At 34.4% G+C, this 15,986-nt stretch overlaps 1 protein-coding gene across 1 annotated transcript; it reads right to left on the bottom strand.

Moving 5' to 3' along the window:
- Positions 1 to 3,395: 3,395 nt before the first annotated feature.
- LOC107799159 (protein BREVIS RADIX) lies at positions 3,396 to 13,329 on the bottom strand. Its single transcript, XM_016622244.2, has 6 exons — positions 12,918 to 13,329; positions 10,368 to 10,509; positions 6,809 to 7,197; positions 5,405 to 5,534; positions 4,613 to 4,899; positions 3,396 to 3,979 (listed from the first exon to the last, which is right to left on the bottom strand). Exons 2-6 carry the CDS (start codon positions 10,473 to 10,475, stop codon positions 3,901 to 3,903), a joined length of 993 nt encoding a protein of 330 aa, XP_016477730.1. The 5' UTR covers positions 10,476 to 10,509; positions 12,918 to 13,329; the 3' UTR covers positions 3,396 to 3,900.
- Between the last annotated feature and the right edge of the window lie 2,657 nt (positions 13,330 to 15,986).

Below are 15,986 nucleotides of genomic sequence, written 5' to 3'. Positions count from 1 at the left end.
ATAAAACCATGTGGTTGCTCCATGTAAACCTCATCCTCAAGGTCACCGTGAAGAAAAGCATTCTTAATGTCCAACTGATAGAGAGGCCAATGGTGAACAACAACCATGGATAGAAAAAGGCGGACTGATGCTATTTTAGCGACGGGTGAGAAAGTATCACTGTAATCGAGCCCAAATATCTGAGTATACCCTCTGGCAATAAGACGAGCCTTAAGTCGATCAACCTGGCCATCTGGACCAACTTTGAATGCATATACCCAACGACAACCAACAATCGATTTACCCAAAGGAAGAGGAACAAAATCCCAAGTACCACTCGTATGTAAAGCAAACATCTCGTCAATCATAGCCTGTCGCCACCTTGGATGAGACTAGACTTAGGGATGGAAACAAAGGACAAAGATGATACAAATGCACAATGGGATGATGACATATGATGGTAACTTAAACCGACATAATGTGGATTAGGATTAAGTGTGGATTGTATAACTTTTCGCAGTGCAATCAGTTGACTAAGAGGAGACAAGTCCGCAGTATTAGCAGGGTTAGGTGCATGATGTGGATCAGCTGGGCCTGGTGCTGGGCGCGGACGATGATGATAAGTCATAAGTGGTGGAGTTGTAGAATGTTGAACTGGACTAGGTGGTGGCACTGGAGCTATAGGTGGTAGAACTGGAGCTATAGGTGGTAGAGCTGCAACTGGAGATGTAGGTGGTGGAGATGCAACTGGAGCTATAGAGGAAGATGAATGGGAGATAGTGACTGAATCTCAAAAAGCTGGAACTGGTAGCACCTCAGAAATATCTAAGTGATTACCTGGACCTGTGAAGTATGATTGGGTTTCAAAGAAGGTAACAACAACAAACATAAGGTACCGCTGGAGGTCAAGAGAATAGCATCGATATCCTTTTTGCGTTCTGGAGTAACCCAGAAATACGCACTTAAGAGCATGAGGAGCTAACATATATTTTCCTAGAGTAAGGTTATGAACAAAATACGTGCTCCCAAAGACACGGGGTGGATGAGAGAACAAAGGTAAATGGGAAAACAGGACAGAAAATGGAACTTGATTCTGGATAGCTGAAGATGGCAAACGATTCATAAGATAGAAAGATGTAAGAACTGCATCTCCCCAAAAACGCAATGGTACATGAGATTGTATGAGTAGGGTACGAGCAGTTTCAATAAGATATCTATTCTTTCTTTCTTTCAGCTACCTCATTTTGTTGGGATATATACGTACAAGATGTTTGATGAATAATCCCATGAGAGTTCATGAACTGCTGAAATGGGAAAGACATTACTCTAGGGCATTATCACTACGAAATATATGGATAGAAACCCTAAATTAATTTTGAATTTCAGCGTGGAAGGTCTGAAAAATAAAAAATAACTCATATCAGTTTTTCATAAAAAATATCCAAGTGCACCTGGAATAATAATCAATGAAATTGACAAAGTAGCGGAATTCCAAGGTACAACTGACCCGAATAGGACCCCAAACATCTGAATGGACTAAAGTAAAAGGTGACTTTACTCGATTATCAAGACGCCGAGGGAAATGGGAGCAGGTATGCTTACCGAACTGACATGACTCACACTCTAGAGTGGACAAGTGAGATAAGCCAAGTACTATTTTTTAAAGTTTTGACAAACTGGGATGTCCCAATCGTTTATGTAATAAATCTGGTGAATTAATAACATGATAAGTTGTTGAAGAAAGACAAGATGTGAGTCCATGTGATTTTGTAAGATAAGGTAACAAAGTCCATCTGATTCACGCTCGGTACCAATGATCCGCCATGTACTGCGTTCCTGTATAAAAACAAGGTCATCAAGAAATAAAACAGAGCATTTAAGTGATTTGGCTAAGCGACTAATGACTATGAGATTAAAAGGACTAACGGGAACATAAAGAACTGAATCTAAAGGTAAGGAAGGAAGTGAACTTGCTTGAGCTATTCCAGTTGCCATGGTTTGAGACCCGTTGGCCATTGTGACTGTTGGGAGAGATTGAGAACATGAAATAGTATTGAAAAGAGATTTGTTACCAGAAATATGATCAGATGCACCTGGATCAATGACCCAAGACTTAGAGGTTGAAGATTGGGAGACACAAGTCACGCTACTATCTGTTTGAACAGCGAAAGCAATCCCTGAAGATGTCTGTTTACATACTTTGTACTGAAGGAACTCAATATAATCTGGTAGAGAAACTATCCGACTATTCATATTATTGGATCCCATTTTTCTACAACCAATTTCTCAAATTCTTGATAAAAGTTGTATCGTTAACCTTGGAATGCCAAATTAGAACACCCTTTTTTTTTTTTTTTTTGAGAAAATACTGTTCACTCGCCGGAAAATAAAAAATATTGTCGGAATCTGATGAAACTTGAATGAAAAGACTCGGAATAACCTCATGCAAAATCTGTCCAAAAGAAGCTTCGTCGAAAAAATCACTATAGCTCAGTGTGGTCGCCGGAAAATCTCAAAGTGATCGGAATAAAAAGAAAAAGGTATAGGTAGGCTCGAAATTACTAGGCGAGCAGATTGTTCAAAAGAAAGTTTTTCAAAATCTGACCGGAGCAGGGCACACGCGCCGGTGCGTGTGACAAACGCGCCGCCGGAAGCAGATCTCCGACATGCACGTGGATGAGTATTTTTTGGGGAATCTTTCTGGGGTTTGGTCGGATCTCTCTTGGGAACCTTGTGGTGGTGTTGGATTTTGTACAACACTGATAAATAGTGACTTTGACGCAATCAGTCACTTAGGTCACTGGAAAATTGCACGGTGACTGAGTTCTCTCTTCCCGGATATCGCTGGAATGACACACATCGATCTTTTCTCACCGATGCTCTGATACCATGTGAGAATGTACGGGAGAAAAATCTATTATTGATATTCTATGTTACAATGATACCTATTTATATGTATACATAATATATAACCTGCTCCTATTACATAAGGGACTAAAACTAATTTTATATATATATTCACATAACTATTCTAATAGTATTCTAGAACGTCCTAAAATAAAAATAAAAAATTGAATTACAAACGAGGGAATTGGAAGATGAGATTTTTGTTTGCTCATGTTTTTACTTTTAAACTAAAATTAGAGAAGGGGAAACAAATACCCCAGTAAAAAGTATCTGAGAATTAATTTAGGTTTCTCCAAGTGGGTCTGCACCTTTGCTTCTCCATAGGTTTTCTAATAATAAAAAAACAAAAGAGTTATCTTGTGTCCAAAAATAGAACTAGTTCCGAAAAAATTGACATTCAATTTAGTGATTGTGTTATTTGTTAACTGTGCTGGTGGAAAGTAACAAGTACCTGTTAGAACAGTCGAGGTGCGCGTAAGTTGGTTCTAACACTACCACTACAAAAAAAATTGGTGATTGTGTGATCTACATATAGCAATGATAAGAACAGATCAGAGCTTTTAGCATCATCAGTTTTTATACCATTTCCTTCGGTATATGAAGATTGTGTTACAAAGAAAACAACTAAGAGACATCTAAGTAAACGCTAGGAGATCCAGCAAGCCATTCAACCAAAAACTGAAGGCAAAATAAAGACCAAAAAGAATTTGGAAAAATCAGGTATAATTAGAGATAAAAAAAATGCCATGACATAAAAAACCGAAAAAAAATTGTTCAGGAGCTTTCTTCTGTAGAATGGAGCCATTCCAACTGGAAAAAACTATATACTTCAATATGAATGAGCCTGGTGTAATCTCTTTTACTGCCAAGAGTGGTGCTCAAATAACCCGACGAATATCGTGGATGGTGAGTTTAAGTTAATCACTTTGAAGAAGCAAAAATGTTCAATTTCCAGGGAATTCCTTGATATTCAGTGGAAATTGCCAGCAACTTAGTATGAAAGAAAAACATGCTTTAAAGGTATTGCTCTTGTATTCTATCCCTGTTCTGTTCCCACCACTGCTTCGCGTTAACCTCCCCAAATTTTTCGCGGCTGCATAGATGAATAAGAAGTTAGAAGAATCCATTTTTGAGTAAGAACCATTAACACTTTAATAAGAAGTTTGAAGCATCTAATATAAACTCCAGAAACTTGTTCTTTACCATGGTTCTTGAATTCAGAAGTCAGAAGTAGGTGCAAAAGAGAGTGAATTTCAATAGATGACCAGCACCACATCTTATAAGCCAAAATTGTTTTCTTATAGAAGAGCAAATAAAATGAATGCCATTTCTCTGCATTAGAAGAGCATATTACTTCTAGTCTTTTTTATCTTTAGTTGATGCACATCTTTATTAGGTAGCCAAAGGAGTAGTGTCAACTGAATTTCCAGACCAAGTTCTCAACTTTCATCTCTTCTACACTGAACTAACTAGTACATCAGAACAAGCGAACTAGCAAACAACAACAACTACTACGCTTCAATCAAGCCAGTTGGGGTCGGCAATATGAATCTTCACTGTCCATGCCGCTCCATATAAACCCGTCTTAAGTACACTAGAAGCTAAATATTCATAGCATAAATATTCACAGCAAACAGTCCACTAGCATAAATATTCATAGCAAACATTCGAACTAAAGTAAATGTACTAACACGGGAAGTAGAAAAGAGTTAGGAATTTGAAATACCTGAATCTTACACGCCGCAGCTCTCTGGTGCCATCAGCTAGTTGTCTGATGGTTATGTATACACCAGGCTCATCTTCTGCTATCCATTCTGACTCCATATCACCAGCATTGCTCATGGAAATTGAAGCGTCTCTGGAGTCGGTTGTCATCCTTGATGCTTCCATACCGGGGGCGTAAGAACTGGTTCCACCGTAGTTGTATTGGCTACTGCTGGACGGTCTATAATTTGTTGGACCCCAATCCTTGCTTTCCCTAGGTGACCCTAGCCTTGTATAATTAGAATCTCTCTGCAGATAAAAGAAAAGGCATGAAATTGACATCCTAGTTTAAGCTAATGCTTAGTACATCTGAGATTCTTTTTAGAATTATAAAAAAAAATGGCATGTAAAGATACAATAAGGGATCATAATCTTGTAAAATTTGAGTAGCTTAAACTGTACTTATGTTTTAACTAATCCCTTTAAACGTAAGGTACAAAAGGGCATAAAGCAAACGCTATAATCAACTAATGAAGCCACTCTCAAGTTGTTACCATAAGATTTGTGTCATTCAAATCTGGTTTTTGAGTACTTTAAACTGTTGAATTTCTCAATAGAACTTAAGAGTCAAGTGCAAATTCTTCCTATTGTTCAATCCAGCGGTACTGGATTTGGCCATTTGCTTTTGATTAGAAAACTAGCAAATCAGGAAAAAACAAATCCAAGTTTAATGGTGGATGTAAATCAAAGCAGCAGCAAGTTAGAGATGAGTTCTGCACATAGAAAATATGAATAAAAGAGGCAGCATTCTTACTCCAAGCTCAGACCGCCCGGGAGTGTCAATAGCTTGCTGATGAAATCTTTGAACATTGTAGAGCTCCATAATTCTGTCAAAATTCTCACCCCACCATCTTTGAGCTTGCCATTTATCAAACATGTCCCGACTTCAAGTTGCAAACATGTGAAACTAATGTCAGTACACTTGGGATATGTTTTATTTGCAGCTTAAAGAGCGAGTCGGAAAGCTAGATTCCACGTGCACATTCAATCAACTAGGCGAGTAACTCAGATAACATAAATACACATCAAAATGGAAGTAAGAATGGTATAGTAGTAAACATGCAATAAATTTGACCAGACAAGAACAGACAACAATATCAACAACAACAACAACAAACCCAGTGTAATCCCACTAGTGGGGGAGACAAGAACAGAACAAAAGAAAAGTAAAACATCGTACATGATCTTTCGTCTGCTTCGACATAATGTCGATTTGTAACATAAGATATATGGGTATTTCATGAAAATCTTCAAACTTAACCAAGTTAGCAAAAATGGTGTGTCCATATTGAACTCTTACACATCCGCATCAGATATTTACCTGTTCTCGGGTCCATGAAAACATGTACTCAACAAGACTGTGGAAGAATGAGAGAATTATAAACACATATACATATTGAATACTATTTCAAATGATTAATGACGACTCAAATCCGTACTTTCTAAGAAAACAGAAGAATTAGTGTGCATCGATTCTACATTAAGGAAAGAACTGAATATTCATTGATGAATGGAAGGGACTGAAGATGGTCATGACTATATTTTGAAGGGTGTGAAAGATGAAAATTGTTCAACTATACATGGCAATTACCTTCCTTTTCTTCGAATTGAAACCTTTAGACAAGAAGTTGAATATTTCCCATAATCAGTTTCAAGATAAGAAGATTCTTGATATGTACCTAAATCGGATTTATTTAAGATTATTTCCACCACTAGAAATAAACAAAACTCTAGGCAAACTTGTGAATGAAATGGTCTGAAGAAGGTCATGCATATTTTTGAAGGGTGTGAGGGAAGAAAGGTCGTTTTACAGACTAGTTCAATACTACTACGACAATAACAACTACACTTCAATCCTAGGGTCGACTATATGAATACTCACTGACCATGTCGCTCCATTTAAGCTCATCTAGTCCAATATTATATATAGACAACAAGTTCAATGTTTCCCAGGATTGGAATTTACGCAATATAGCCATCCCCCAAAATAACAACCGGCAAATGTATATTTTTTTGTATATTAGTGTATAATATACATTTAATATATATATACATAATCATTGTATATTTTTTATATATTTGGCTAGCTACTGTAATTGTTTTTGGCCGATTGGCGAAATGTGTTACGTTTCAAGAGAGAATGGTTCTTGGTATATACCTAAAGCGGATTCGTTTGAGATCATTTCCACCACTAGGAAGAGAGACAAAAGTAATCTGAACACCAGGCTCCACCTGAGCAATCCACTCTTTTGGCCCCTCCTCGTCGGGCAGCACCACATCACCTGACTGTGAGTAGACAGATTCTCTTTTATCTTCATCACCACCACTATATCCTCCAGCAAATCTTGAATCAGCTCGAGGAGTACGATGATGTTGGGTACTTGTAAAATCCCAAGCTGGAGGTGAACTTGAACTTCCTGGTTGATATGGAACGTCCTCTGAAATTGTCTCAAAATCAGGATAAGGTCTGTGACCTCTCCTGTAACTGCTAGTTGGTGTACTGGACTTGCTGCTTTTACCAGAGACCTTTAATGCAATATCCTTTATCTGCAAAATTTTGTTGATACATTAATTTTACAAGAGACAAGCAGTACAAAATAAGGAAGATGAATTCATTGTTAAAAGATCAACAGAAATATCTTATTTTTGCTTTGTGCATTCGCTAACGGTCACTAACTTTGACTAATCCGATTTCACGTAGCATATATCGCATTAAAGGAGGAAGCGTCTCTTTACAGTTTTCCCGTTCCTAAGGCTCGAATATGAGATCTCGAGTTAAGGATTGAAGGATCCAATACATTTCACCACACTCCTCTGGTTACTGAAATATCTTAGCTTAATACAGTACACGTCCAAAATTTGAGCTTGAACTTCAAGGCCTATCCCAGAGGACATGGTAAAAGATAGGCCAAATGACATTTTAATGTTGGTTTAACAATTAAATTACATATTGAAATCCTCAGGTGATTCAAACCATAGGAAGTGAAGCCAGTTTGCTTCCCACAGTAGCCATTAGTGTAGCAAGATAAGCAAGCAATTCAGCTATGGACAGTCGCGAAGCTAGGAATTTCCGCAAGGGTTATCAAACTTGAAAGAAGTGAAAAAATTCCGCGACGTGTTCAGTACATGTTATACACCTTTAAAAGCTAATGTTTTATCTATATACACAGTGTAATTTTTCGACAAAAGGTGATCAATTGACCACCCTTCAGATAATGTACCTTTGCCCCTAGCTATGTAGTTTGTATAGTGTTAAGCTAAACTTAATATTTTAGACATGTAACAAATGTATATATGTGAAAAAATAATAAACTTCTAATAATTATTCAATTTTGAAGCCATTATTTTAAAAATTAATGGGTTCAATGGTAAGAACATAAAGATCGAACCCATCAAGTTTAAATTTTGAATCTGTCACTAAATACCACGACATGCAAAAGAAAATTAAAAGAAAAGGAGGGGTCAAGGTTGATTGTCCAAAAGCAGTGACATTACTGTTTGATTGTCCTTTGCAATACTTAAAATCACCTACTTTCACGAGTTAACTTTCACTGCAGGGTTGAGTAAGCAGAAGGCTGGAGAACAGTGGAAAGACAAGAATTCAATGGTGGGTCAGGTAAAAGAAACTTGGACATGTCTTTTCCAGACATATGTATTGTCTTTTATCAGAATCACCCTTACTTTGGATTTTATAGTACCAAATATTGATCCCTTCATTTGCCTTTGAAAATTCTAGTAGGATTTGACCCAAAAAATATTTAAAAAAAACATGCTAAAGAATAACTCAATCAACTACCTCATAATGTGATGTCATCAAGATTTTCTAAAGCATGATCAAGGATTACCCTTATCGAGAAATAATAGAAAAGATGAGTGTAATCTAAGCCGGGGTCTTCCGGAAACAATCTCTTTATCTTTCCTAAGGTAGGGGTAAGAACCGGGTATATACTACTTTCCTCATACCCCAATTATGAAAATACACTTGGTATGTTGTAGTTGTTGTATGGTTATAATTAACTAAAATATATGTTACAATTTGGAAAAGAGAGTTCAAGTTGATTGAAAGAACTAATAACTTTTTGACTGGAGTTTTAAAAATATAGTAATACATATATATTTAATAGATCAATAAAGTGAGTGAAAATCCATAAAAAGTAGTAGATGATTTTTATTTTTATTTGCTCTTAATATGCATAGTTACCCGATAATTGTATTAGTCAAAGCTAGAAGGTCTAAAGTGCACATGTGAACTAGTTTTTTATATTAATTTTGTCAGACTATTTGGTGTACCTCCACTTCCACTTATATTTAATTAATTAATAATACAAAGCTTTCCTTTGGGTCTAATTGGTCCAGTTAATCAACTTACAATGGTTTGTTAATTTGTCACACAAAAGCATTCATCCGTTAGAAGCACAAATAATTTGTCACACTTATTTGTGCTTTTTAGACAAATAATGACTGTTTAGAATTAAAAAGAAAAAGCTCAAACCAGCTTTCAAAGTTGAATTAAGAAGCGCAATAATTAATATTCATCTTTTGTTTTCTCTTACAGATTACAAAGAAGTATGATGCTCAATTAGCAACAACAATTTTGTGATAATTGAAATCGAACTATAGTTCAAATTATAGTTTTTAGACCTTAAAAAAGATAAACTCCGTAGAAATTGAGATATTTTGGCCTAATGAATACTTTTTTAAGACTACATACTTCCAAGCAAGATCTTTTCAAGTGAATAGCTTTACGTCATGATTATTATATACTCCACACGAAAATCGAAAAAAATAAAAAAATAAAAAAAAGAACATTGTGGCCGAAATTGAATAAAGAAGACAAAGACTCTTATAATTGCATGATGATCAAAAAAGAAAAATCAGAAAGAAAAAAGAAAAAAAAACTAAAGTTGGAACATTATGGGACCAAAGTTTAGACACATGATCCAAGAAATAGCACCCACTCAACATCTTTAACCCTTCCCGCCTCCCAAAAAAAAAAGAATAAAAACAAATAGTACTAGGCCAAGTTGTAGGGTCAATTAAGTCATTTTAATAATATTATTATAGTGTCCACAAATAAAACACTTTATTAATCTTTGGACCCTCAAACACATTTTGTGGTCCTCCTCCACTCCCCAAGGAACCAAAAAGTTTCATTCAACTCTAACCCCAATTCCAAAATAGCCCAAACCCAATTGGAGATGTGGGCCCAAATGAGGAAACTTGGACCCCACAAAAGATATATGGCTGAATTGACATGTAACGCAAAAAATTGCATTATTCAATCACGAATGTGACGGGATAGTTAAGATCTCTTCACTTTAATTAATCTTGGAATTGAATCTTGAGAACAGAAAATATCTTGATATGAATCATTTTACGTGCTTGGTTAACTTAGTAACTAAGAGCGGATCTGTATATATAAGGTAAAATCTATTTTTTTTATCTATATATATATTATGTTTTGAATTCCCTTGACATAACCCAAAAGTAAAGCTTAGTGGTTAAGAATGTTCAAAATCTTTGTAAGGTCATTGGTTCTATTCCCATTAGTTATAATTTTTTTAACTTTTTTTTTTATCCTCTTAGCGCTAATCCTGTCTCCGTCATTGTTAATAACTTAAGTGAATTTACACTAATCGTGCCACTAAATTTCATACTAAATGATTAGAAACAAATATAGAGAAATAATAGAGTAAGGGAAGGTATAGGATTAAAACCTGGGCCGTCAAGCTTTTGACTGAGTCTTTAGTATTGGGGGTCCCACGTGGACCTTCTTCTCCTCCATCATCATCTATTTTTTGCTTACATGTTATACACGTCAACATCTCCCTTTAATCTCTGTTTTACTCTCTTTGGTTCCTGCAAAAACAAAATTAAATCATTACTTATCAAGATTTATATAGTAAATCATAAAAAAATTATTTGCATTAAATATTTGCACAAATCATATCTGTTTATCGTAATTTAATGATTTGATGAGGTGACATTATATATTAGTTAACTGTAGTTTGCAAAGAAAAAATATATTTACATCTCCTAGCCAATATATAGTTATTATAAATTAATTATACACAATATATACATTTTCAACAATTATTTTTGGTGGACTCCAATTTTAGTGAAATTTCTCTAGTCTTCTATATGCAAACATATGCCAAATATATTGAGTTGACGTAAATATCCGGTGGAGATAAATTTTTATCAAAGTAAATTGTAGTGGTGTTAATTACATAAATTTGCTAATGATAAAACACCCCTTAATAGCAATTATGATTTTAAATACTACTATGAAAACTTTGAAAGGGGAATAGATGTTGAGTTCCACACATAAAAAAAGATATGTGAAATGAATATGACAACTCTTATAAATGCTTTAAATGTCTAATATACATTTCCCGGAAAAATTAAAGAGCCAATAATTAATTCAAGAAAAAATGTCACCATCCACAAATCAATAAGGGGAAATATTAACACTATTGTAATCCAACATGTATCACTTTCCAAGAGATTGTCCTTTTGTCTTAAATAAGCATATATTTATCAGAAAGATAAAATGGAGTATTATTTTTGCATATTCCAGTCAATATATCAGCAAACCCCGTTGTGAAATCCCAACAAACTATGTGAAACAAATTTAAAAAGCTTTAATTCAAAAAAAAAAACGAATAAAAATAATAACAAGTGAATGTTACGAAATGAATTTAACTTTTGTGCACTGATATTATAATTAGCGTTGATTAGTAAATTAATAAAAATAATAACTAATCTATTATCAAAAGTTGAAACGCACTGATAATATAAAAGAATCTATACATTATTAGTGTACAATATCTAAATCCTTAAATTTGATTTGAAAAATGACTTTGTACTCATGTACTTTTCCACCCATGATTGTGTTTCACTAGTGGTGAGCATCCTCCACTTTCAACTAAGAGGTTGTGAGTTCGAGTCACCCCAAAAACAAGGTGAGAAGTTTTTGGAGGAAAGGAACCGAAGGTCTATCGGAAACAGCTTCCTTACCCCAGGGTAGGGATAAGATCTACGTACACACTATCATCCGCAGACCTCACTAATATGATTACACTGGGTTGTTGTTGTTGTTGTACTTTCCCACCCAAAAAATAAAAGTTTCGAAAAAGGACAATCCAGTATACAAATTATTCACCCCATTGAAGTATGATGTAAGTAGATTATTCTAATACAAATATTAGTTACTCATTTCACGATTCAAACTATAAATTTCTAGATCACATGAATTGTCTTTTTAATATTGCTTCAAGACTATACTCCTAAAAAAACATAAGAGCCTTGACTACACGAAAAAGAAGACTTGGTTCAGAATCCAAGGAAGTGATCAAAAGGGAAAAGAAAGAGTTGTTTTTATTGGAAGAAGAGATTGAAATAGTGATCAATTGTTAGAATTCCAATCCCAAAGTTGTTTCCACTGTTCTTGCTTTAAAGCATCAGACACCCAATAGAAAAAGCAAAGAATAAAGAAAAACCAGCAATAAAATCTTTTTTAATTTCTTATACTCCAGAACCTAAGTTTCTAACGCATATTCATCATCAATTCCCTTTATTCTTCTTTATGATCACTCTTTTTCTTCCCAATTCCTCTCCCGTTACACTTATACACGTATAAACGAATTCAGAAATTAAAATCGATCAAACTATAAAGAATCTCATATTATTACACGTATACATTTAATTTTGTTACATCTGTATATATAATTCAATTTTAAAAAATAAGCCTATTTAACTCATAGAACAACAACAACGACAATATATTTTGTCTATTCCCACAATATGAAATTTGGGGAAGATAAAATCTAGTTAAGTTAACTCATAGAATCCGTTCTAAATTTGTCTCCGTCACAGAACAACATAGACACATACGTACAATTTGTACGTAAATTACATACTAATACATCAATCTATAAATACATATCACTGTCAAAAAAAAAGAAAAAAAGAAAATTGAGAGAGAAAGAGGCAATAAATATTAGAATAGCAGTAGCTGCAGTAATAGCAGTACAAGTAGTAGTAGAGAATAGGAGTTGAAAATTGAAACTGGTTAGAGGGGGCTTTAAAAAATGATTGGCTAATCGCTTTAGAAAATTGAATGAGCAATTTCTAGCTGTAAAATCAGCCCGTTGAATGTACAAAAACAGATAAAACTTTAAGTTTTTTTAAAACAAAAGTTGTACTCTTCTCCAAATATGAGAAAATTAATAAAACAGCTCGCAATTTAATCAGAAAATTCATACCTGAAATAGTCACCGAAGCTATAATTCAGCTCTAAACCCACTCGAAAATTGATGAATTTACCATCCAAAGAGCTTTTATTTCTCTGCTCTGTTCTTTCTACTTTTTTGCGAGTCCAAAACCCTAACTAAGATATCAAATCAAATCAAATGAGCAGTGAAAAATCCCTTGCATTAAGCTTCTCCTACAGCTACAAAGAATCTTCTGCAAAAAATGGAATATTCGCCGGCGCCGGCAAACTCCCCGCCGGCGAATTTTAGGAGATTCTACGGCGCTTAAAAACCGGAAAGTTTCAGATTCTCATATATACACAGAATCTTCAAATACGTAAAATATCTGTATATAATACACACATTAGTCTCTGTGTGTGTGTGTGAGAAGGAAACAAATATAGAATGGAGACAAAGGAGAGAAGGAATCGGGATAAATGTTTGAGGTATTTATAGAAGGATGTGACGCCGTCATTTTTTCTGGTGTCGTTAGCTAACGGAAAACGTGTATTTTTAATATTTGTGCATAGTCTGATTGTACGTTGTACATAAATAGATGTACTTTCTAATGTGGAATTGATAATTGGACTAATGGGTGAAGTGGCCCATATGGACCCACCTGTCTAGTTGAAAAAATAATGTTAAAACATGAGGGCACGTGGCAAGATTTGAGTGGATTAGAACCATTAAGGTGGATCAAAATTGGAAATTTTTATTCCTAGTGTTGGCAAAAATCAAAATGGTTGGCTATTGGAATCAAATATTCTTTTAAAGATTTTTTATTGTGTTCATATCTGTTCCAAATTAATCATAAATCATGTTTCCTATTCTTTAAGTGTTAAATTATTTTCTTATTTGTCATAAGTTAAAAATGATCAAATCTATAATTTTAGAATATTCGAGTATTTCAAATTCTAAAAAGGATAATTTCCCAATTTGATAAATTTATTTATCATTAAGGATTGGGTGAGTTGAATATGATCACTCATCTTTAATCAAATCTCTAGACTCAACCCATGAAAATAAGAAAGAATCTAGTAAGGAGCGTTTTTCTGTTTAACGAGTTTTACCGTAGTGTAAATTTCAATTACTTGAGGCCCTGATAAGTACGGATATTGAATGAGAAACAAAAAGATAAATATATTTACTTCTTAGTTACCGCACGTTTAAACAAGAAAACAGAAGTTTCTTCTTCGCTATTTTTGACGACTGAATACCGGCTGTGACTGTACATTGCAAGCTGCTCTGTTTGGTAGAGAGGCCTTCCATATTTACTCAGCAGTTTACCTGCTCCTGTCGGTTGTCAGCATTTTGTTTCTTTCCTATTTTTAGAGATTTTGGACCAAGTTGTAAAAATCCAATTCAACATATATATTAATACACATTTGCACCTTAACTATGAGTAAGGTTCAGAATAATATTACCCTTGAATTGAACAGGGGTAAAAAAAGAAGAAGAGAGGAGGTCCGGTAAAGAGGGGGAGGGTTTTAATTGTGCCACGTGCAGAACACGTGTCAAATTCCAATGCTAATTACCCTTATTAGACCCGTATTTAAGGGGTCGTTAGTAAAAACAAATACGACAAATATATAAATGACCCACGAATGACAAAAAATATGATTTCACATAGTTCAAGGGCGAGTTTGACCCTTTTTCCTAGAGAATACTTACTCAACCTAATGTTTCTGCCAAACTAAGTTCTTTGATCATAACAATTATAAAGTAAAATGACAATATATATCACTTAATTATGATTAAGTAATATTAGTTTTTACACAAAATATACCTCTTAGATATATTTGTTTGATATAAACACCGAATACAAATAAATAACTTCCGTTCATTCACTAAATGGTCTCTGCCACGTGGCAATGAATGGGATACTTTAGCTTTATTATTGTACAAAAGATTGGGTTCATACAAGATTTCTTAGGAAGAAAAGCATAGTCAAAAGGTCACAAAGTATATCTCTTTCAGACATCCTTAACTCCCTGTCTGGCCAAAATACCCATTTTGGGGTTGTCTAAATGGCTAAACTTGTGTTCCTTTTTTAGTTCAAATCCAACAATGTTTGAATGACAAGAGAGGAAAACACTTTATACTATTTTCAAATTCACATTATCTTTATCAATCTGCTTCTTTGCCCTGTGCAGATTTTTTGGCAGTGTGTGTGACCAATAATGTATGGCAAAGTAAAAATAATATATTAGTCGTACTATAAATAGTAATATTTGCCTTATGGAAATGGGGCCTAATAAATCTAGCCATGTATATGCCTTTGCGAGTGCTAAATACCTTTAATTCAAAACTCGGGTTTTTGGCCAATTGTTAACATAATCATTAAGTAATGATGTGAACTTTTCTAATCAAAGAATGTTTCCGCTACAGCCGAACACAAGGGAAAGATCAACAACAATAACAATATATCCGATTAATATGGGTCAGGGAAGGGTAATGTATACGAAGACATTACCTTATCTTGTATAGCTAGAGAAATTATTTCCGATAAATCATCGACTAAGGCAAACATAAGCACGATAATTTGGAACAAGAGACGCAAAAATCAAGAAGGAACATATGCAGAACCAATAGCAATCTAATAATACACCAAAGCAGAAATAACATAAGGAAGTAATCAAAATCTAAGAAAAAGGAATGAATAATAATAAAGCTAGTAGTATGGGAAGGAAAGACTTTCGACTACCTACTAACTTTTTACTCTAATCCTTGACCTCAACATTACGGATCACGTCCTCGATAAGCTGGAGATGAACCATGTCCTGCCTAATCACCTAACACAAGAGAAAGATCATTTTTGTTTTATTATTATTATTTTATTTTTTTGAACTAGTCGTGCCTTTTTGTAAGATTTTGTATATCTTCTAAGATTACTATTATATAACAAAGTTATTTAACTTCTAAATGAAGAACATTTGCGCTTTTAAATTTTTATTTCAACTTTTATTAGTGATTATGGTCAGTGGCGAAGCCACATGGTCCTAAGGGTGGTCAACTGACTACCCTTCGTCGAAAAATTGTATTGTATATATAGGTAAAATATTACGTTTTAGAGGTATATAA

This window comes from Nicotiana tabacum, chromosome 15 (genome assembly GCF_000715075.1).
Source record: "Nicotiana tabacum cultivar K326 chromosome 15, ASM71507v2, whole genome shotgun sequence".
Lineage (NCBI taxonomy): Eukaryota > Viridiplantae > Streptophyta > Magnoliopsida > Solanales > Solanaceae > Nicotiana > Nicotiana tabacum.
Note: the sequence above shows the minus strand (reverse complement) of the source record. Positions and strands in the feature narration are given on the sequence as shown.